General features: G+C 40.2%; 1 protein-coding gene across 10 annotated transcripts in view; it reads right to left on the reverse strand.

Moving 5' to 3' along the window:
• Positions 1 to 24,228, reverse strand: part of PHLDB2 (pleckstrin homology like domain family B member 2) — a 121,385-nt gene that overhangs the window by 17,193 nt on the left and 79,964 nt on the right. For 4 of the 10 annotated variants that reach the window (XM_040057197.2, XM_040057199.2, XM_040057196.2 and 1 more), the window contains 10 exons: positions 23,173 to 23,316; positions 22,177 to 22,314; positions 12,382 to 12,510; positions 8,685 to 8,840; positions 7,823 to 7,933; positions 7,001 to 7,090; positions 3,694 to 3,837; positions 2,725 to 2,898; positions 1,931 to 2,071; positions 1,251 to 1,350 (listed from right to left, as the gene is read on the reverse strand). In XM_040057197.2, coding sequence (XP_039913131.1) covers positions 1,251 to 1,350; positions 1,931 to 2,071; positions 2,725 to 2,898; positions 3,694 to 3,837; positions 7,001 to 7,090; positions 7,823 to 7,933; positions 8,685 to 8,840; positions 12,382 to 12,510; positions 22,177 to 22,314; positions 23,173 to 23,316 — 1,327 coding nt within the window. The remainder of the gene's footprint in view (positions 1 to 1,250; positions 1,351 to 1,930; positions 2,072 to 2,724; positions 2,899 to 3,693; positions 3,838 to 7,000; positions 7,091 to 7,822; positions 7,934 to 8,684; positions 8,841 to 12,381; positions 12,511 to 22,176; positions 22,315 to 23,172; positions 23,317 to 24,228) is intronic. The other 6 variants (XM_040057204.2, XM_040057203.2, XM_040057200.2 and 3 more) reach the window with 5 other exon arrangements.

Below are 24,228 nucleotides of genomic sequence, written 5' to 3' on the forward strand. Positions count from 1 at the left end.
TCTTTGCAACCATTTTATAGAAATATTTCCAATTTTAAATACTTGATTTCTTGTCAAAATTTAGCCGAAACATCCCTGTTGATTTTCAGACTGAAGTAACGCCGCGACGATGAGTCTGAACATTAACTGCCAGCTATTCCACCTTTGCACACACATTACATCAAAGATTTCCAAGCTGAGCATGAAGCCCCTTTTGTATTGTACCTAAAATAAGTACAGGTAAGTTAGCACAACACTGCAGGTTTGTGTAAGGCCTGCTGCACAGCTAAAGCTCAAAACCAACAAATCCCAACTGGATCAGCTCTACAGAGCGGCTGTAGTAAGTCACGATCCTTTTTCGGCTTGCTTGTTCCATCCCTGCCTTGAGTCACCTTGGTGCGTGTGACTGAGCTCAGCCGCTGCTTTGACCTTTACCAGCTGCAAGCTCTGGCGAGTCCTGTAACAATGGGATGGATCTAGCTCAGCTCAGGCTCAGTTAGTGCAGCTCTACACAAAGACCTCTCGCACTGATATCCATAACGGCGATGCAGATGCTGGAAAGAAAATAAACTGACAGATGGCACTGAGGAGTGGCTCCTTTTGAAGATGGGACGCTTATGAATAATACATCTCATAAAAGCAGAAAATACTGCTCAACAAACAACAGACACAGAATCCCATAGCCTACAAGATCATGTTTCAGAGGTTTAGCTTGCCTTTGGATCTGGAATTGCTGTGTCCCTATTAAAAAAACACAGCCATCTATCAACAACAGAATAGCTCCCTCCCTTCCTATTTTGTAGCCCAAATATTTAAGGCCACTTATAACACCACAGTCACAGCTTCTCAAAGTTATCTCTGTCTGGGGAATTCATCCAGACAAAAACACGTGGCTGCGAAAAACAATTTTTAAGATCCCAACATAAAAAACAAGGGAAGAAAAAAAAGAAAGAACATCTAACATATTGCTTCAAAATCACTCACAGAAACTACCCAGTTAACACAATGTGTATTTTCAATATACTTCTATTGTTTACTGGATTATATTTGGTGACCACGTACTTAAAAAAATACAAATGCACCTACATCGTAATGTGCCTCCTATTTTGCCAATATCAAAAAAATCAGTTACATTTAGAGCTTGCTTTTGTTACCAAGAAGTAAACTTTTATTTTGCAGACCTGTTGATTATAGCAACACCAGTTTCAGGCTTATTTCTGAAAAACTTAACACTGATTTTTAACAGAAATGAAACAATGAAAAGGTCTTACCTTTGTGCATCCTTCTCGACTCCGACTCTTTGGTCATGGTTGCCAGGCAGTGAGGAAGTACGCTGCCACAGCTGTTGCTCTGGCCTAATGGTAAATGTCCCTGTAGGAAATTTTGTAAATACACGCTTTAAACTGTATTTCAAGACTTTTTTTATTCAGCAATGGCAAAATAATGTGCTTTGTCATGGATATTAATGTCATGTCATATCAATCAGCCATCGATATTTCAATTGTGTAAAGGCTCTATTAGGCCAAAATGCCTTCAAAGTAGTGCCTCCACCTTCCTGCTGTTTGTTGATTTACCACATCACAAATAAAGAGTACTTTCACTTATATATAACTTTATCTTTACCATTTAGAGGCCTTCAGCAGGAAAGAAAACAACAAGTTGAGTCTTTCGAATCAATTTAAACCAGCCCAAAAATACAATCTTTGGGACAGAAATCGGGTATTTATGATTAATTTACTACAGCATGGCATTTCCAGAGGTCAGAAGAATGGCTGGAAGTACAGAAAGTTTCATACACACACACTCCCATTTGCTAATAAACCTCAAGTCACCTCAAAGTCAACTTCATGCATGAATCTGGGGGGGTTACACAATGCTTAGGGCGCTCGCCAGCCTTCCCTCTAACCCAGCCCAGGATTCCCTGCAGAGGCTCTACATAGCAGCCACGTACCTTGTTTGTGATGTTGCGTCCCAGCGTGGCGCTGCTGAAGTGGGGGGACACAGACGGGGCGGTTTTCTTGCGAGGCAAGGTATCGCTCAGGTACGTGCACTCTCTGTGCTGCTTCTTGCGCTCCTCCAGGTTTCTGAAATGCTTCACGGGGAATTTGTTACAGTTGGGACAAAATGAATCGATGCACTTGCTCGGTTATGCTCTATATGGAAAATGCTGATAGTCCAGAAAGAACAAAACCTAACATACGGAGCGCCTCGCAGTGCTTCCCATCACATTAAAGTCATACCGGTTAAAAAAATGCATTAAACTAATGCGCACATTTTATGTACGTGTCCCTGTACCTTTACTTTTGTGTTAAATATGCAAGTCTAGTGTACAAGTGGAACCCAAATGACCAAGGAAAACTTTTCCTCAGAAGTTATTCTAATGAACTAATGAACTGGTGGCCTAAAACCAATACAGCTTTTGAAAGGCATTGTTCAAATGTATCTGAAAAGTTAACTTTGGATTTCACGCATACATTATTGCTGCAAGTCCTCTGACAGTTACAATGGCTCCTGAGTATTGATATTTGCCTCTGCATTATAAAGTGAATTTTTGTTCAGAAACATTCTATAATACATCATGTTGATTTTTAAATGAGCAGTGCCTTTAAGTGCAACTCTCTCTAAGCACAATCAGCTTAAAGTCTATCACTCTGAAGTCCTCACACATAAATCAACTTTTGTGGCCACCGTAACAAAAGCAAACAGAACAAAATAATCCCAAGTTATCAGCTTTGAATCTGTTACCTGTTGTTGCCTGCGGTGTTTCTTAGCTGGCAGAGGTGGAGGTGTATCAGATAAAGGAATAGGATCTACATGAGTAGCCATGACCTCAGGCCAATGGACTGATGGAAGTTGAGCAATAGAGCGAGGAGAAAGAGAGTGAGGAAACACAAATCCAGAACAGAGAGGTGATCTTAGCTTTATAGAAAAAAGAGAAATTACACACAGAGTTTTCTTTTTGGAATTTTTCCAAAGATACGGCACATAAAAGCTGCAGTTTTAGCACTGTGTTTGGTGGGGTGTTTAGCAGGAAAGGAGGTGTACTGTACTGCAAATCTCAAGGCATACTGAGCTACCAGGAGCAGCACACAAATGCCAAATTCTAAACTGGTTTCTGCCTTATTGCAATGCAAAATTATGTGGCTTTACAATTACAAGGTTATTCTGTTCCTTTAAAAGGGGATTTTTTTCAAAATTTCACAAAGAATGAGAAAAAGAAAGTAAGTTAGAAAACAGACTGGACAGACTCCAATAGCTAAGGAATAGCTAAGATAGGTAGAAGCTATTCATCTCCCATAACCATTCAAGATATACTTCTACCACCTTACAGGGGGGGAAGAAAAAGAAGTTACAAAACATACAAAATGAACACCTGAACACCACTAATCAAGTTGTCATAAGCTTGTCCACAGACTGTTTCCAAAGGTGCGTTATATTACAGTGTTTGGCAGGCAAAGTTTGTCACTTAGTGCTGCTTGGGTCATAAGAATTCAGGTTTTTTCGCCATCTGCCTCCTCAAAGACACTTTACAGCTGGAGCCAGTCCTTCAGCTTTACTATTAACCTGTTACCTGACTTGGTAACTGGGAGAGGGCAGTTTGCTTTAGGGTCAGTTTGTTACATGTCGAATTACCAAAAAGTGAAAAATAAAGAAAATAAAAAAGGCAGCCATGAAAATACAATGCAAACAAAGGGAAATGTCTCTCAAACAAACCTCTTTATTTTGTGGCTGGCACGTCAGCACAGCCGTGGAAGGCTCAGTGGCAACTGCTTCAACATCTGAGGGGGTCTGAGTGGAAGGGGATATATTCGTGGAATTGCCATACAGCTCACTAATTTCACTTACACTGATATAGCCCTAAAAGGAGGAATTCAGAAGTTAAAAGGAGCAAAAGCCAAAAGACATGCAAGAGTATTAATGTATACAGTACAATGAAAGTTAGTTTAGGGTGATTCAGCCAAATATTTGTTATCATTGAAATACTTAATCATAAATAAAATTAGCATCAAGATTTTCGAATGTTAAATACTTGGATTCTGAAAATTGTTCTTAATTTAATTACAGTTAAAAACAGTTCAGTAATCAAAGTGCAAATGTACATTAAGTGTCCAAAAGATTTTTACTAAAATGCAAATACCCTTTAGAATTTACGCAGCACTTTCTCAGGAAAGCAGATTGGATGAAAAGGAAGAATAAATCTTATTCTGAGATCTTAATTTTGTTTTTTTGTCTCTGATTAAATAACCTAATTTCTTTCTTGCCTAACTATAAGGCTCATTTGAGTCAATCAAATGACTAACAGCACTGGGAAGAACTTCTATAAGGACAAGCCATTCCCATAAATGACACGAACACATCTTCCATTTGCATTGTCTGGAAGACACTTCAAACTTTTACATGTTACCAGAAGAACCAGGTAAGATGCTGTCAGTGTTAGCCCTATAGCCATTACAATTCACATTTTTTGTTGTTTTTTTTTTGTTTTTTAAATAAAGCAGTCATACAGAAAGTGATGGACTGAGGGATGGCAGGAACATCAGTGTGCTTCTGCCTGCTGAGAAGATTTATGCAAGCAGATTTAAGATATGACGGTGAAATGTAGTTATTGCATGTACTTCGGTGTTAACTGCACAGATGTTTTTCAGAAAGTAAAATATGGATTCTAATCCACTGTGCATAGAATACCAGGCTGTACAAAGTCAAGTGTCCTAACTTCTTATCCATAGAAAACAAGGTTTCGTAACAGGGAGAGTAAATCACCGTCGAAGCGATGTCATAAAGATGAGCTAGAAATATGTTTATTTTTAAATCAAGCTGCGTTCATGCTGACAGTGTGTGGCAGGGGCTCTGTTTCTATTACTGCACCAACATTGTGACATACCAGTGCTTTATACTTCAGCAATTCTGTAAGAGAAGCAACAGACTGCTACAGTATTTCTTTTTAGAAATACCTAAATTTACCAGTTATCATAGAAGACAGCTTGAAAAGAAATACCAACATTTCTATCTATTAGCATAATTTTCAATGTATGATATCAGTAATTTCAAGCAGATAAGACAATTCTGGAAAATTATGTATCATACAGTGAACGAAGCGCTCTACAAATGGGAGGCAAATTTTAACTCTCATATTGTTTGATGACCCATTAATTGAGGAAACTGGCTAAGATACTAAATTTTATCATGTGACAACAGTACAGTAAAATAGAATCCAGTATGAATTAACATAAAACTTGCTTAACCATCTTGTAGTGGCAGTTTATCAGTGACCAAAACTCAGCAATTCTGTAATGCAATATTGTGTTAATATTAAAGATTTAAATACTTTCACCTTTATATGAGGAACATTCAGTTCCGACTCACAGTGCCAGTGAGGATTTAGAAGGGGTTTAAAAAACTAAGTAAGGAACAAACAACTGTGCTGTGCACTAGCTCAGACCACTGTTATATTTACTTAAATGAACGGCTTCAAGTCAGATTAGTCATCTAAGTAATTTTTTCAATGCTGAACTTTTAAACAGCATTGATTTTCCTTGCTTATTTAAGTACTGGGATAAGCATCCTGCTTCTTTATGTGAGGCAGTGTTACTCTCTTGCTGTGCAGGCTGTGAGTCAGCTCCCAGTGGATGCCAGAGCGTTACAAATGTGTGCTTTAGTGAAGAGGGCTGGCAAACACTGGACCACAGACTCGACTGATGCACGAGCAACCCTATGGTGGAATGAGCTGTCTCTGTAAGCCAGTCTTTGGTGCCTGACTTTTAAAGGTGCCAGGACAGTTGGAGAAGAATTAAGCTGGACCAAGACAAACGTGACATCTGGCAAAGGTATTTCTTTTGTAAGACAGAACCTGTGGAAACACTAGGGATGAAATACATAACCTTTGCTGCTCCTTCTCTTATTTGCCTTGGAATAAGTCCTGACTGACTTCACCACGGCGGTCAGAATGACACCACTGAATAATCCATTTCATTAAAAAGAGTGTAGCCTCACTTAATGTTGCATTTTGAAGTATGTGAGTAAACAAGCCATGAAATGTGTATGAAAAAACCCAACCAGACAGCACCCACTCTCTAGTGAGAGAATGGGCAGATCAATCTCAAAAGGAGAAAAATCAAACTTAGACTTGCCGGATGTCCTGGTGGGAGATCCAATGTCCAGATCAGAACACAACCTGGGACACTGAAAGTCTAAGCAAGCAAGGAAGGGTGCTCAATCCCACTGGCATGTGAAACTGCACATTAGGAACTTGGAGATTAGATAGAAAGACCCCAGTTCCCGGGTGCTGAAAGGATATGTGGTCGCTTTAGACTCCAAGAGCCCAACTTCCCAGAGAGACACCTACATCATTAGATGTGCCAGACCTTGTTTAGGGCTTCAATACAAGCAGGTCCAGCAAGACCAGTTGGAATCCTTAAGCATGAGTTAATGAAGCAGCCATAGACACCTGTCAGTATATTTCAAATGCAAAATTTTCTGCTTCCTCTAACCGTTCAAAAACGTGAAATAAATAGCTCAACACGTATCTTAGAAACACAATTGCTTGAAGTCTTCAAATCAATGCTTTTTAAAAAGAACAAAATATACATTTGTCACTCTTCAGTAAAGAGTCTTAGAATAAGAGAGGGGCGGCAATGATAAAATCAACAGTGCAAAAATAAGACCGAACTGTATTTGTACTTGAACAGTTATTCCCAGATCTCATTCTTCACCTCAATGAGGTTTAATTGTCTATTTTGAGAAAATTAGACATACACTTACACTCCACACACATAAAAACAATAATTTCTCCACAGCAAGAGATTAAAGCGATACCAGTTACATTTGGAAGAATGTCAAGAGAAGCTATTTTTGCTCACTAACGAATTTATACTTCTATTAATAAGTTTAAAAAATGGTACGAAATGACTTTGTAAAGATTTGATGACTAGGACTTCACTAAATACTAGGTGCTGAAGCGCTTTTGTATGAAGCGTTATTAAAAATTAGTTATGGTAATGTCATAAGCAGAGAAACTCTTTACCTCTTTCAGACTATTGGGACTGACAGGAAATCCCTTTCCTCCAGAAAGTGTGGAATATTTCTTTTCCAGGTTACAGAGATTTTCTTTTTCCTGTTAAAACCAGACATTTTATATTAAATACCAACAGCCATGAGTGAAAATAAATGTTAGCCATTTCCTTAACTATGTGAAGGGATAGAAGACTGAAACTGCACAGCAGAACTTCAGCTTCATCCTTTTAAAACAGAACTGAACAAAAAATGGAGGTACAGAACAAAAAACAAATGAAAGACTTTATTTACACAACCAAAGCCAAACCAAGGAAGTGCTCCTTCAGCGTTTTGAGAATGATGATTCTGCTTAGTGAACTAAACATGGTTTCTCTCCTGATTAAAAGCAGAACGTAAAATGGACACGAAGGGTTCACGCCAGCTTTTTATTAACCAGATGTTAGCTGATGTGAAGTAGCTCATCTCATGGCCTCGCAGGGGCTATTCCAAGCCAAAAACCTGAGCACTCTGTGCACAGTCCAGTAGCCACACAGGGAGCACAGGCTTCCCGTTTCAGCACATGCGTGGGTGCCTCTGCTTGAGTCCTCAGGAAAGAGGGCACCTCTAAAACACTCTGATTATCAAACACCAGTAGTGTTTTCTCTTAAGAGTATCTGCTGATTGACTGCACAAGATTTCCTTTTCTTTATTTTAAAGGGGAATGTCTGTCACATCATTACAAACTTGCTACCTTCTGCATAACTGATGCTCCTCTTGAGCTCTACATTCATTTAGTCTATGAAATGCTCTTTTATTGCACGTTAAAAATGTTTGGAAGACAAAAAATACTTACCCTTTGCAGCATCATTATTAAGTTGTTTTTCTCTTTTACAAAATGATCTTGTTCTCTTTGTGCTTGTTGGACAATATGATTGGCTTGTTTTTTGAGAGCAGAAATCTTTTCCTAATACAAGAAAATCACAATTTACATGATTTATTTCCAAATCTCAAGATAACCTGCAGCAAAGATTCTATTCATGAAAGTTCACTTATTCATATGCATTACTAAGCAGCAGGAAAATAAATTTTTATGAGACAGCTCACTGCTCTGAAGGAAATAATTAAATAAGAATTAGACAGTAAAGAGAAAACTTACTCAAGAGACAAAAGAATAATTGAATATATTCTTTGATAATATAATGACAGGCATCCACACACTGAACAGAACTGGTTTAGAGATCTAACCTCTGATTTCTGAAAAACATGGTATTTAATTGATTGAGATAGGACCTTTATAACTAATTTTTTTAATTACTGTATTTTCTTAATTTGGTGTTCTGCTATCATTTTAACAAAATCGTTTAACAGCAAAATCAATAACAAGCCTAAAATAACTGTAGTTTTTGTCCAGAGAGTACAAATCTCCTTTCTTAAAGAGAAAAAAAATCTCTGGTACTTTTTTGGAGCAAATTTAAAGGTTTGATTTTCACGTGAAATATGCAAACAGGGCATGTTATTAATTTCTTTCTTCTTGGATAAGTGCATTATTTGATCTGTGTGGGATGCCACTGGGCCATTGTCTTTGCTTTGCTTCAAAAACTCTTTCAAAGAGGAACGTTTTGCATTATTTCTTGCAGATGGGCAGGTTGTAGATCCATTTCCTTGCCTTTATGCTAACAACAAAGAACAAACTAATCGACTGTTGGTGCTCTTACCTTTCTACTGACAATGCTGCGCTGATACTCAGCTACTTCATGCAGGAGCTGTTGTGTCAGATTTTCCTTCTCTTCATCTAACCTGCTTTCATGTTCAAGCTGCTGAAATTCTAAATCTTCAAAGTGTTTGCTTTCTATGTCCAGAATATCAGCATCCTTAAGGAAAAAAAGAAAAAGGTGATATAAAAAAACCATGATCATGCTTTCACTGACGCCACAGTAGAGGTGCATATAAACAAACACAAAAATCAACAATTATATTTATGTATTTCCTACAACATGTCTCACCAGGATCTCAATACTTTTAATGACTTACTTGCATAAGAGAGTAAATAGGGCTAATTATTATTTTGATGTTGCTTTCTCCATCACTTCTACTGTGCCTCTTGTTAGGAAGCAGCTGCACGACCATGGGGCTGTTCTGCAGCGCTCAGATCAAGCGGAGCCTCCCAAGCTGGCTGGGCTCTGCTGTAGCCTGGCTGGGACACCACCAAAGCCTGAACCCACCTGGTGAGGCTGTCACATGCCAAACTCAGAGGGCATCTGCTTTCCAGCCAAAAAGGACAAAGCATCTCACCAGTAACCCCAGAGAACTGCACATGGAATTAACTGCTGAAAATTGCTCTCTGGGCGATTAAGGACTCTAGTCATCCAACCCAGCCAGCAGGTACAGTACTTCAGAAAAAGTACCAGCCCACTTTTATGCATTCCCCTGAACTGGTATCATGTTTTGTCAGAAAAAGAAGTTGAATGCTGCAGAAATTAACCTAGAAATAAGAACACACCTGCCTTCCACTTAGGGACAAGGAGATAAAACTCATGGTGCTTTTCAGCACAAGAAATGAATGCTAATCTTCTTCCTGCAACATCTGTGCATTCATAATATGAGTTCCTGCTTACAAGTTTCAGAGTCCTGAAGAAAAGGGTGTGTTTAACAATTGCAGCATTAGAAAATGGTAAGGATCTCTAAAATTAGTACATTGTACACTGACTTGCTACACAAGAAAACCGACATCCTGGAAGGAATGCAAACTTGTTCCTTTTCTTATTTCAACTTAAGGCAAAGGTAGGTCTCTATAAAAGGAATTCAAAACCACGTTCCAGTGTACCAGAGAAAGACACAGGATGCAGAAATTAAAGATTCCAAGTTCCTACATGGAATACAGACATCTACCCCATACTTTCCAAAGATGTGCTCTTCACTTGTAGGAGACAGTGAAGAGATCAAAAGCAAAGGTGTGTGGGCTAATATTTACAATACAAAACTGGCCAGAAATCTTCAGCATCCCTAAAAAGCCCAAAAGGGCTTTGCCTGGGCCATGAAAGTCAGTAAGTTCAGCCTATTGTACACAACAATAATTGCTACTGAGGCAGGAGTACAGACTTCACAGAAGGCAACTGATAATGAAAAAGCCAACTGGGGGCATTTAAAACACACTTCCTGTCCAACAGGGAGAGTGTTTATGTGTTTCAGATACAGGAAAGCAAGAATTAGCCAGCTGCCCAGCCCAACCCAAACTCCAGACCCACCCTGCAGCCAGCTGCTAAGTGAAATTGGCTGCCCACTCCCTTGGGCACAAATGACCAAGTTACTGAAGCCCCAGAGAAGAACAAGGGAATTTGTCTCCTTCATGCCTTCCTTGTTGTCAGTAAAGTAGCACAACAGAACGTGTTGCAGACTCTGGTATTTCACAGGATGATTTGGGTTGGAAGGGACCTTAAAGATCATCTCATTCCAAACCCCTACCATGGGCAGGGAATCTTACACTATACCAAGCTGTTCAAAGTCTCATCCAACCTGGCTTTTAACACTTTCAGGGATGAGGAATTTACATGCTTTCTGGGCCACCTGTTCCAGTGCCTTACTGGTCTCTGAATAAAAAATTTCTTCCTAACATCTAATACGAACCTCTCCTCTTTCATTTTAAAGCCATTACCCCTGGGGTTATCACTACCTGCTGTTTTAAAAGGTGCCTCTCCAACTTTGTAGAGGACCCCTCGAGGTACTGGAAGGTGCTGTAAGGGCTCCCTGGAGCGTTCTCTTTTCCAGGCTGAAGGCAGCTCTCTCAGCCATTCCTCCCAGGAGCAGTGCTCCAGCCCTCTGGTCACCTCGGTGGCCTCCTCTGAACTCATTCCGACAGGTCCATGCCTTTCTTTTGTTGAGAGCCCCAGTTATTTTGGGGGAAGATATTTTCTCTGTTTTAGGTACAATATTTAAATCATTTCATGACTGCTCTCACACTTGAGATCGGTTTGGGAGCTACTGGGCACTAATTCAGTGATAACTTCCACTGCATTGACCACGGCAAACTCCTACTACAACTGGCCTGGAGTAATATGCAATAGAACTAACTGGACACTTAACTGCACCCCCACATTTCAAGTTTTGTCCCACTTTCGAATCCAAAATCATTATTAAGACAACTTGCAGGGAACAAAAAAATATACTACTAATAAAAAAAATAACCAAACAGATTTCTAGAAGCCTCTTGGTGGTCAGTAGTGAAAAGAGATTTACTACCATCCCACAGCAACAAGACTGCAGGATCTCATGAATTCATACATTCAAGCATGTGACTGCAGAGGAAAAGCTTCCTTTCCTTTTAATATGTATGAGACATTACATAATACTCCCCCATTTTTTTTAAGGTAACATACAAAAATCTGTGTCTCAAAATCAGCACACTTTTTCTGTAGCAACTGAAAATTTAATATTGCTGTTTCCAAAGTTGGGCTTTTTTATTTTTTTGCTCTTTGAAAAAAACCAAAATAGAATTCTGCAAATAAAACGACATCTAAAGAGTATTTCCTATAAAGCAGAAAAGCCTTTTGTTCATTACTGCTATTACAGCCCTTATTCCTGATTATAAACAGCCAAGACCGAAAAAAAAGATTTAACTTTCAGAGCTTTAACTTTTGAGCTTCCCATACTGACATTTTAAAACTGTAAAATTGTTATAAAATAACTATATGTCCTGTATAACCCACTTAAGGCTAATGAATACCAAGATTTTTCCACAGAAACTAAGGGTGCTTTCACTGACAATGTTGTTGGTTTTTTGCTTACCAATAATACAAACTAAAATCAAGTTGCAATTAAGACTTTTAGGCAAAGTTTATTTATACCAGTGTGACACTGTTGAAAATATAGAACAAAATAAAGCTATTTTAGTAAGAGGTAAAAACTTCAAAATGCATTTTTCAAAGTACAGTTCAGGCTAACAGCTAAGTTCTATATTGAAAAAAAAGAAGTTATCCATGGCTTCACCCAGGTGGTAATTTACTGGTCAATTCCTGTCTTGGCTCACTCAGGTAAGGAATGATGTTCCACCATCCATCTAAACGTCACAACAGCTTCCACCTCACCCAGCAGACCTAAAGAGCTAATTACAGGCAAGTGACCCAAAGCTTTCGAAACATTCAACACCACATGATTTCTAATTCACACTTTTGCACATTACTTGCTTGTCATCATGCACGTAATCTATTACAAGCATTCCACAAAAAAAGCCCCCATAACGCTCATGACTGTTACAATTCTAAGTTGCAAATACGCTCCGACACTGGATACTTGAAAATGTTACACTTAACTACTAAAAAAAAACCCCCAAAACAAAAAACAAACAAAAAACCAAAAAAAAAATCAACAAAATAATAATAATAAAAAAATAGTGCAATCTTGAAACTTGCTACTGACCCTCTTCAGCTGCTGCTGTAACTGTTCCCTCATGGACTCAGGGCAATTATCAAGCTGCGTCTTCTGCTCCGAGTAAAGCTCCTGAAGCCTCTCTAGTTTTTCCCTCTCAGCATCAAGTTTTAATTTTTCCTGAAGCATGAACCAGAAAATAAAGACAATTACCTTCAGACCCAAGCAGTTGTTAGTGACTGTGACAAGTGTGTGGCAAAACCTTACTGAAGAGCTGAAGCATGTAGGTCAGAGACAGAAACCTCGTTAGTTGAAATGTAATGGTGGGATGCAAAAGGATCAAAACAGAACGTTCATCATTTTAGTGGGGTGATTAATTCTCTCCCTCATCACCGTGCTTCGGACCTGTGCCTGGTTGATGCTGTTAAAGCCCCCCCCCCCCACCCAAACACTTGTCTCAATGTAAAAAAAAAAAAAAAAAAAAAAAAAAAAAAAGGGAAATGTAGCCGTGTTAGTGATAAAACTGATGAAGCTAAGAGAGAAAGACCAGCTTTTAGAAAGCAAAGTGGATGAAAAATGACTGCAGTTTGGCAGTGAGGGAGAAATGGACCTTCCCAGGAGAATGAATTTCATGCCTGTGTGGCTCTGTACAGATAAGTACATTTAGCAAGCAGTGAAAAGCCAGAATGAGACAGAGCATTATAAAGAAATAACTCTGGGCCAGGAAATCCTGTTGCAGCAGAAACACCAAGTGTTCCAGCAAATTTGCTTCAGGATATAGGAGCTGTAATCTGTTTGTGGGGGTCACAGGGGACAGCCTCCCTGGTCCCCTTCAACTAGGTCAGCTTTCCTTTTGTTCCGCTCAAGCAGCAGTACTCAGCCTCCCAAGTCTTTGACCTTTTAATCTTTGCAATCAAATACTACATGATTTACGGTGCAACACTGCTCCAAAGACTGGCTGCACAACACTTAAGGCTTGCCTGTAGACTCTTACTTATCTGTGGACCAAAGTTTGGGAACCAATAAATCAACAGAGCATTTTTTCAATGTCTTTCACTTCCACCCAACACAGCAGGTGCATTTTCTCCAATTCAGCAATTAATAACTGGGGGAAAAAAAATATGCCTGATATGCCAGGCAAAAATAATCAAGGAAGTCCCTGAAGCCAGGCTCTGTGCTGTCTTCTAGCATCACACCTGTACAGCTCTCTTTTCCTACTTGTTGTTCTATGGTAATGCATCCTCTACCAGATGGTCTCTAGCTCTCCTTAATACTTAAAAATTAGCAGTATTCCAAGTACTCCAAGAAACAGATGAATTCTGTCACAGCATCTACTCTTTTCCACTCTTTCTAGTCCCAACTATTATTTAATTTTGAAATCAAATGCGTGGCACAGCAGGGGTTGTATGATCAGACATTGCATCACCCTTTGCCATAGAGAAGGAATGTCCTTCAGTACACAAGTACACAGTACTTGCCATTTCAAACTGTGGGAAAACTTCCTCTCTGCTACGCCTGACAAGTTTCTCAAACCCCTATGCAAGGCAGAGGCACAGTAATAATCATGTATTAGCTGCCTGCTTTCTTTATGATTTTGTCTCGAAATCCGAGTGGGACCAGGAGCTGGGATTCAGTTTTCCCAGTATCTAAAAACAACAGGAAGAATTTTTATTCAAGTCCAATGTCAACCAGATTCCTAGCTCCATTATGTTCATTTACATTTGCAGCTTCTCAGTTCATACAAAACCAGATGAACGATATGCTGAACATAAGTACATTTTATTAGGCCTGTGAAAATGAGCAACTGAGCCAGCGTATTCTACGACCTGAACTTCCTGTACTAGCTTCTGTCCTACAGCAGCAGCAGCAGGCATCAGAAATGCAGAGGGTGCTGCATGCACAGTGAGGGAGAAGCATGCAACTCCTGCAAGGTCACCTCTAGACCGCTGCTCCCAAGAAGCTCCATTTGCTGAATCATCCTTACTTCCAACACGGAAGGAAAGCGACGAATAAGCTGGTACTTCCTCTCCTCCCAAACTCTGCTGTCCATTTAACATGTAGCCCACAGTCTGCCACCTTGTTTCACACTTGCTTTTTCTGCCCACCTAGCCATCCAAAGCAGCGAGGACTTCTGTGACCTTACCTGCAGTGCCTCCGAAGCAATAAATAGCTCTCTAAATGTCTATGCACCGCTACAAGCACGCTCAGTCATCAACAAGCAAGTCAAACCTTGAGCGTAAGGGACATCATCAGCGAGGATAAAACTCCCTGAGAATCCTGCTGGAGATACTGTTACATGCCTCAAGAAATTAGAAAAGTATTCCTTTGAGATTGAAAGTGATATCCATCTGGTCTGTTTATAGCATAGGAAGTGCTAACATCCCACCAAACCGGCTCCCTTCAAAACATGCAGTCTTAACAGGAAATATCACTTTCAGCAATGAGAAGCATTACATGTTTTGCAGCTGTGGAGTCAAGTTCACTGACATCTCAGGCTGTGCATTGGTGAAGTCCATTTAATACACAAAAAGTACTCTGAATGAGAAAGAGAAGAGAGCTGCGAATGAGAAGTTTTTCATACAGTGTTTTCTATAAGTGAATCAAGGCAAGTTCTTCTGCAAGGGGAAAGATTCATGTCTTTGCCAAGCCAAGCGCAGGATGCAGCCGAGGCGGGTCTGCGGCTGACTGCGCGTCTGCTTGCTGCGGAGCAGCCAGCTGCATGGCTGGGAACAGAACCCACGCTCCCGCTGCTCATCCTCATTTAACCGCAGGAGCTGGGGCTTGGGCAGTACTTCTCTGCAGACAGCCCCAGTGCCAAGGCACAGGCACATCAGCTGCAGCCTGGCTGAATTCTTAACAGCCTATCTCCAGAGAAAACAAGTGCAACATCTGGTTCTAGCCTACAGCCCAACCTGGCCTCTGGTCTGCCTCTACGGGCATGTTGTGAACGAGCTTGGGCTCAGCCTGAATACAAAGCAGGACTCACTGGGGGTTTGATGATGCTGGGGCAATGCTTGGTTCAGTTTTGGAGGGTTTCTGGGAATTGTGAAGGATAGCAGCAGAAAGAATTGATGTGTGCCACTGTGCCCAAAGGCACAGTCGGGATGTCAGCAGAGAACACACGGTATGAACACCAACCATAAGGGATCAACATGGGTCAGCAAAGGAAATCTTTAGATCTGGTGGAGTTGATTTTAGGGCAAAGAAAGTGAAAAAAAAACCCCACAAAACCTATACATACACAATACGTCTCATAGATGATCATGACAGAGACAAGAGAAAAGGATGGTATTAAAGGTAACCATAGCCCCTACAGGAATGGGAACAGGAAGAAGGAGAAACAAATTGCTTCATTGCTGTTTTCAGTGGTTAAAGATGCCCTACGCCTGATCAATACTGCTGCTTTAAGCTTTAGTGGTTTTCCACACCCTTTCTGCAGAGAACTGCGCTTTTCAATTTTTCTTTCATCCCAGTCTGCTACTGCAGGCAGGCAGGCTGGCTAAAATCCTAGAGCAACACGTGGCTGCATGGACATGTGCCCTCTGAACCAACCTTCTGGCATAAACTTGTAGAAACTCTGAAGAAATTGAAGTAAATTGGATGAAATAGAGAAAACTTCTCAAAAACCCAGCTAAAAACTGGCCAAAAAAGCCCCTCAACAAGTAAGAACTCTATCATTTTACCAGCTCACTGTGAAATGAATGATATGGCTAGATGATTTGGGCTCACTCGCCAATGTTCCAAATCTCTCTGCCCTCCAAAATAAAACAAGAAACACCCCAAACCAACAAAAAAATCCCCCTCCAAAACCCAAGGTATGCGTTAGTTTCAGAGAGAAATTGTAAATAAGCCTACAAGGCAAATGAAAGACTAAAACCCAACAAGCGGAATGATTCGCTTCTAATACTTTCCATGTTCTAGTGTGAAATACTCCAGCATCTTCCTCAGCCCAACTCACCTATAAATCATGTTTTAAGGGAGCAATGTCTCATAACCCACACTAAACTTCAGACACACACATTCAGTCCCTCTCAGTATGGAATCAGCTGGTCTCACAGGTCTGACAGGTTTCTGAGAAATAAATGTAACTGCATATAACTGACCAGAAAATCCCACTAAAATAAAAGTCTCCTGTGCAAACTGTACATGCTCCTTTTCTGTATTTTCTGACTACTCCTTCTTGCATTCCTTGATCTCTTTAAGGACTGATGCATTAAACTTGCCACAATTTAATTCTTTGTCAGCAAATCCCAGTCGATTTTGTGACAAAAGCTATTAAGAGGAGAAAATAAAAAGTATGCCAGGCATATGAAAAGGAGCATTATAAGATAGTAGAAGGTTGTTCATAATAGTTCTTTTTTCTGTATGAGTGGTAACTAATCTATTATGTAACAGTTTGTATTCAGTGATGGCATCTATACAAGAGACCTCAGTTTTGTTTCAGATGCATGTATTAATCTACCATTAAAAAGGATTTTAAATCAGAGTAAACGATCCCTCTGCTTCAAGTAAGAAAGTCCCGATAGGTGCACACAATAACCTGCTCCTAAGACAACTCAAGTTTTTTTTTAATTTCTAAGCTCACTCTCTCATCATTGCAATGTGTTGTCCTAGTGAAGAGATGGGGAGGCAAAAGAAGGCCCATGATTCTACAGCACTGCTCCTTCATGAGTGCAAATGAGGAAACATTCATCCAAACCACAAGAAAAAAACATTCCAGTCAGAAAATTCAAATTCTTATAGTCTTCAACATCTAGATGACAGTAAGAGGATTCCCATTAGAGGCATAACCCATTCTGATATTTCTCTCATGACTGTTTTAAAATAAAGCTTGTGAATTCAGGTTTCTCTCCTTGAGTCTTTGTAATTATCTTTGTGGTCATTAGTGTTCTCTCTACCGGATAACCTTATGTGGATATATCCAGCGGATACAAGTATTCCCCAAAAATTAATCTTGTGTATTGTGTCTCAAGGAGGTAGATAATGTTATGAACATGGTAGCTCATCCTTTTAAAATACTTGCTTACATCTTGCTGAACTGGAATCTGACCAGCAAATATTTAAGAGGTTATGCTACAAGACATAAATTCGTCAGATTCATCAGGATAAAATCTAGCAGCAGGATTTTTGCATCCAGAAGGGAAAGGATTGAGGAGAGAGGCAACCAGTATATTTAACTTTGATTGCTGATGGCTCCTCAGACAGCTGCTCTTTCCTTGACTATTCTTGCAAGTCTTCACAGTACAAATTCAGCAGAGGCTGAGCTTCAAATGTTTTGGCATGACTGGGATATTCTGTTAATGACTGAAAAAATATTTCCACAGAAGCATGTGGACAAAAATTAAACGTATTCCAAAAAAGATGAGTTATCTCCTGCCAGCTGCTCCTGATTCCTGCTCTTGAAGAGGGACAGGAAACCCAGATTGATAAAGGAGTTCCAGAGTACATATTTCTCCATGACACAGGGCAAAGGTCCTCTAGAAGAAAAGGAATAATCTCCCTCTCTTTTGTAAGAATCTCAACTTTTACATGAATACGTGTTTTGGAACGGTCTCCCAAAACTCCCATTTAGCTGTGGTTACCTCCCACAGCACATCTGCTGAATTCACTACTAATTTTCAGTTATTCTTGTTTATTCATGCTTACTGATCTATTCTTTCTTTCCCTAGCTATGCTATTAATTTCAGCCTCGCACTTTGCTTGGAGACATGGGGTGTGAGGAATCATTAACCATCCTTCTCCACATATGCTGGCCTGCATGCTTTAAAATGGCACAGATTACGGAGGCACTGTGCAAAAACAAAGAACATTGCAGAGCTGGATGAGCAGTCAGGCAAATACAATTTTCTCCAATTTCCTTACAGACAAACGTCAAGCCTGATCTAAGTCTCATGAGCGAAGGTTAATCGGAAGGAAGTCGTAAATGTAAATAAACAGCACCCTGGACCTGAGGTGCTGTTGCACTGGAAACAACAGCATCATTTATTGCACACTGACAGTACTGCCATGGAAGGTACAGGGAGGGGGCAGGGAGAAGGGAAAAGCTTCACCTGCTTGCTTGTTTCGCCTCCTGCCCAGCCCAGCTGCCTCTAGAGCAGGCTGTGCTCAAAGTAATTTTGTCAAGATCCCTAACTAAGTGCCTTCCCAGAGAGCTTCAAGCTGTATCTGTCAAACTGTCTTAGTAAGGACTTATCAGGGCTTTCTCTGCACAAATGGAACTTGTGATTAATAGCTTAAATAGCTGACATTCATACATGGAGGTTGTTACTTTTTCTGTAGAGAAAAAGGGAAGAAAGGAAGAAGAAAGAAGAAGATTGTAAGCTGTTCTCAAGGACAGCCAAGGAGGCAAAGTTGGACTTTTCTCCACATCCTAGCATGGTTTTCAGCATAGCTGAAAGCACAGGGCATGTGAAACAGCTCTGGAAATAGCTACCCCAGCCAGGACAACTGAGTCCTGACAGCACTTGTACCTGGCAGACAGGCCAGGTACATCAGAACTATGCCAAGTCCTGCAGGGGTGCTGAAAGGTTCTGTCATTTCTTTTTGAGATGGCAATCACCCATAGCTCTGACTTTCAAAGCCCAAGTAAAGCAACACAAGTTACTCCACTCCTTACAACGTGGGTGGTGGCACACTCACAAAGGCAAGGGAAACGCTTTCAGCTCACTTGAGGGTGTGCACGACACCATCTTCCCCACTGGTTCATCTGTTCTCTCCTCCCATCAGTCCCACCCCATGATCTGAGAGAGTTGAGCACGGGACTCAGGTGAGACCAGCACGCAGTTTAACGTACAATGTACAAACCCACTGACAGAACACATCCCTGCTTTACAGTGAGGGCCTGGGACACAGAGACGTTGTACCACAGCAAAGGGCACACTGACAGCCCAAACCTCAACTCGCTCCTGCCTCCTGACTTCCAGTATGTTTTCCAGTCAATTCTTTTGCCTTAAAAGACTAACAATTGGGGCTTTAATACTCTGAAAAAGTTGGCAAAACTTTGTGTCATCACCTAAAGGGAATGTGCACCAGGCATTTAAGAAAATAATTTAAAAACCCCCAAATAGTTAGGTAGAAGGTAGTACAAGAGCTTCTACCTACAGTCCATTTCAAGTACAGAACATGGCCAAAAACATTAGATTGGAGTTTATTATCTCTCTTTTTAAGAATTTCACAGTTTTTTTCAAAGAGGTGCATGGGTAAGGATGAGATTCAAGGAGGCAGGAGTTTCCTGTCAAACAGGTGCCAAGATCAGTGGCAATTTCCATGAGATGCTCAAGTTGCTCCAGAGACAAATGCCATCATATACAGCACTAATGCCCCACCATGGTTTCACAAGCGAAGTGAACTCTCCCTCTCACCTCCAGACAGCCAACACCATGTGTTATATTCAGATAGCACTCCTTTACCCTGGCAGAAATGTAACTAACCACTCTTTGAGACCCCAGCAGCTTCTTGCCTTGAAGCGACACCAAAATCAACACCCCAGGTATCAGTAGGGGTGAAATATTCAGGCAACTAATAGCTAATAACTGTACCCAACCTGGGGCACCAGGACACTTGTTTTAGCAAGATATAACACATAAACCACCATCAGCAGAGTGGAAACTCCTGGTCAAAACCCAAGCCTTAATTCTGTCCTAAGTTTCAAATTATTTCAGCAAAAGGGACCACCTGTCACCTCCACCTGAGCCCCCTTTTTTGTGAGTGGGGGTTGATGCTGTATTACTACAGAGCCAAGATGTTGACTATCCTGAATCAGATCTGTACGGCTGAACTTCAACACAGCCACAATAATCAAGTTTTAAAAAATGTTTCAAGCCAGCCAGAATTTTTATTTGTTGACACATCAGTGCCATCTGTTTTGCTGGCTGACCCCACTTTCCCCAGAACACTTCAGCTGTCACTTTTTATTTTACTCCCCTTGTAGAACCTGTTTCCCATTTCTATTTTCAACTTTCACTTTTATGCAATGCTTTCAGATATACTAAAAACACCCAAAAACAACCAACCAACCAAAAATCCAACAACAAAACAAAACAGTGAGTGTATTCCTACAAAGATAATTTCAGTATTAACTGAGCCATGGCTTGACTAGAGCTCACGCTCACAGCTGGGTTGGTTTGTTTGTTTAAAACAAAGAGGAACACAAAATAAAATACCATTAAAATTTTGTAGCTGATCTGACTAGTGCCATTGTCTCATACTGAAAAAAAAGTTTTGAGTGAACTTGCCTTTTTTTGAGTGAACCGGTTGCTTCCCATGTTTCATTTCAAATTTAAACTACACCTGCCATTGGAATTTTCTGATTTCTACCTACACACTAACTGCAAGAAAATTTAAATTTCCTCCAGATTTTACAGTACCTTCCATTAGTTTAACTGAACTCTCAGGCTACTGGAAAGCCAATACAAAAGACAAAAGATCTCTTGAATTTCTGAACATGTTATTTATTACCACTTACCAACCAAAACTTCCTGCAGCATCCTTTTGAAGAGGATCTGGCTGCACACCCTATCTGCTGATACCCACTTTAAACTCATCTTTCTGCCAAGAAGCAAGTACAAAACATGTAGGCAACATTTTAATGTGACCACAGGCAACACTGAAAGCTGAAGGATCAGCAAGGTTACACAAGCACAAGGGAAAGTGCAGACAGGGATGTCCAGGGAGATTCAAACTCCCCAGAGAGTGGAGATGTGGGAGCACCATTCTCCTTTTCAGACACAGGCTTGATAAGCACAGCAGCCAGGCTCTCCACAGGGCAGGCAGAAATCAAAGTCAGAAAGCTCAGAATAAAACAAAGCAAGCTGTAAGGTTTGCATTAAATGGGAACTGGGAAAGTGCTAAAAACGTGTAGCTTTTCTAAGCAAAAAAATGCAGAAGGCTTCCAGATATTTCTGGAAAGCTTAAGAAAAGAGGAGAGGCTAGCTAGAGCAATTCCACAAGTGACAGGTCTAAATTACAAGGTAACAGGGTGAAATTTAAAAAGGAAACGACACTGGCTGAAATCCCTGGAAAATCTTCCTGACCTTGAGGTCTTATTGGCTGTGGCACATCCCCTGTGGAGAAGGGAAGTGAATGCCTGGAGGGGCCAGCACAGAGCCTGCTGGAGGGAACCCACCTCCCTGGCTTGAGTGATGCAACTTCATCTTGCAGGCCCTTTCCATTTCTGCACTTAAAATCTTCTTAAACTGCTATCTTGCTTTGGAAATACATGCCTATCTATTTCTTGTGGAGTTGAGAGCAATAAAGTATGTGAATGTGTATCAAAATGAAATAATTTCTGAGACTTAATTACAGAGGAAATATTCTACAGTACTTAAATTGTCAGTCAGCAAACAAAATAAAACAATATAATTACTTTAAAATTACACACTTGATGGGTGTCTTATATTACATATTCTGTATGATATTAGATAAAAACTGCACCCTTTTTCATTTTGTTCCTTTGTTGAGAAAATAATTTCTTTTTTTTCCCCTCCAAATTATATAATGAATGTTACTGGAACAATTCAATTAATACTGTTCTTTTAAACAACAGAAAACCCAAGTACAAGCCCTATATGGTGTTTTTATTAATAAAAGTATCTTCACAGGAGGTCAGGTCTTTTTACTTTAGCTTACTATGTTTTGCTTGCCAATCATACCTTGGAAAACAATACTGTTAAAGGGAAATTATGGTGATACAATTATTTTTTCCTCCTTTCTTGATATTTCTCAAGCAAATTTACTTACAAGCAGTATTTCATCCAATAAGCTCCATTAATATTAACCATATAAATATATGTTGAAAATCGAGGGAAACAGAGCACACAGCAGGCTACAATAACTGAATTAAATTACCTTTGTCTTTTCACCAATAACATTTCTCTCCAGTTCAGCTATTTTTCTGTTTAGATGATCCAATATTTCCTTCTCTTTCAGCAGCTCTGTTGTTTCAGATTTCTGTTCCCCATCCAAAAGGGCACATTCCATATCCAACTAGGAACACAAAACATCTTTCAGAAGCAGTCCAGAGTCAGAAGAAATCTTGATACACGTTATTTTCACGGGGGAGGGGAATGAGTTGGTTCACAAGACAGAAATGTTTTTGAAAAATGGGAGGGGGGAAAAAATAACCCCATAAGTTTTTCTGCCACAAAAGTTAAAAAGAGGTCACAAATTTGGGGAAAAGTAAAATTGCAACATAAAATAATGCAAAATAAAGTCCAAACCAACTTTAGCTTGAAGATTCTTTTTTCCACAACTTTTTGGTTTCTATCTCTTCTCTGTGCTTCCTCCTATGATACTGTCTCTGTGCCCAGGCTCTGTAGGAAACCCTTCTGGAACAGCTGTTTTTTTCCTGTTGCTGATAACTGAAGCAGGCACAAGCCAAATGCTTGGCAGCTTAGTTTGCAACTGCGAGATTCCACAAGTGAAGAGGGTGCCAACATACCCTGGTCACTGTAAAGCCAAGGAGGTTTGAGAGGAAGTTGTCTCACTTCCTTTCTCTTTAAACAGTCACAGGAGACACCACCATAAAACTCCCAAGTGACACAAGGTATTTGGATCGACTGAGTGACTATTAAACAAGCAAGATTGTTCCAATTCCACTTCAGAGTGTAATGGTTACAGCTGGGAAAGGCTAATCCAAGTATCAAAAGCATCCCCCAGCTGGAGGAAGAGACCCTTCATAACAGGAGACTGCCAGGTTTGTGATTGTGGTGATAAAGCAGAGAATATGAAGGCTACGCTCATCCACGAGTTCCCTCACGTTGTACTTGCTGAACCCATCAGACTTATGCTCTGTAGACACATGTAACAGGCAAGACATTGAAAACCAAAAACCTATTTTCATACCTCTCTTGAGGATTCATCCATCTGGTCATTTAAATCCTTGATCTTCTGCTCAAGTTCTTCCAAGTTATTCAGGATTACTATCCGTTCCTCCTCCAGCCGACCAAGCTCCTGCCTTCTCTGCTCTTCACTGGTGCATTCTGGCATCTGCAGTTGCATGTCACCAGAGGTTCATTAGAAAAAGAGGCAAAGGCTGTCTCTTCTGCCCCCTTTCATACGGTTTTCGTTTTAGACAAGTATGGCACTGTTGGTTTTGAACCCATCGCATATTTCCTATCTACTGTATTGCTATTTCTATATTTAGGAGGTGTACAAGAGAAACAAACATGATACTTTACTTCCAGGCATTGGAAGTAAATACTATACTTAACAGTAAATACTATTCATTCTAAAGGAATTACTAAAACTTAACCTTTGAGAATATTTTACATGCTGTACTATTTCGGTTGTAAAAATCCAATTTTTCCCTTATAAAAATAACACAGACAGATGAAGACGCTCTTAATTTAAATTTCAGCTGTTCATTTAATACAAGCCAGGAGTTAGGATAGGACATTTCTGTATCCAGCCATTAAGATGGGTGGTTTCTGTAAAATAAGGACAAAAGTTGGTTCCATCTCCCCAGGTAGCACTGAGGAAATAGCACCTTTAATGCTCCTCTTTTCATTACCATTTCCTTACTAGATACTTGTGTCAAGAATTAAACAAGATTATGAATAAAATACCTGTGCTCTTACACCATATAACACTAGATCAACAGTACTGAGCTTGAAATGCATTCTTCACGTTCACCTGACCCCAGGGGTTTGCAATCCACGTCCTTTGGGAAGGCTGCTGGCTCCTTATCCCCAACCAGGATTAGAGGTGGGCTGTGTGCAGGGCTTTGCAGTCACCTCTGGGCCACACAGCCTTGCTCAAGAGAGGCTCAGTTCAGCTACTGAATGGCCACTCTGAGAGCAGGCATTTTATCCTGGACAAATTTGAGCTCAACATTTTAAAACGAGCTGCACCTCATTACTGCAGTTGCTTGCTGCTGCTTTCCTCAGGGCTTAACAGAAC

This window comes from Hirundo rustica, chromosome 2, assembly GCF_015227805.2.
Source record: "Hirundo rustica isolate bHirRus1 chromosome 2, bHirRus1.pri.v3, whole genome shotgun sequence".
NCBI classification, from domain to species: Eukaryota; Metazoa; Chordata; class Aves; order Passeriformes; family Hirundinidae; genus Hirundo; species Hirundo rustica.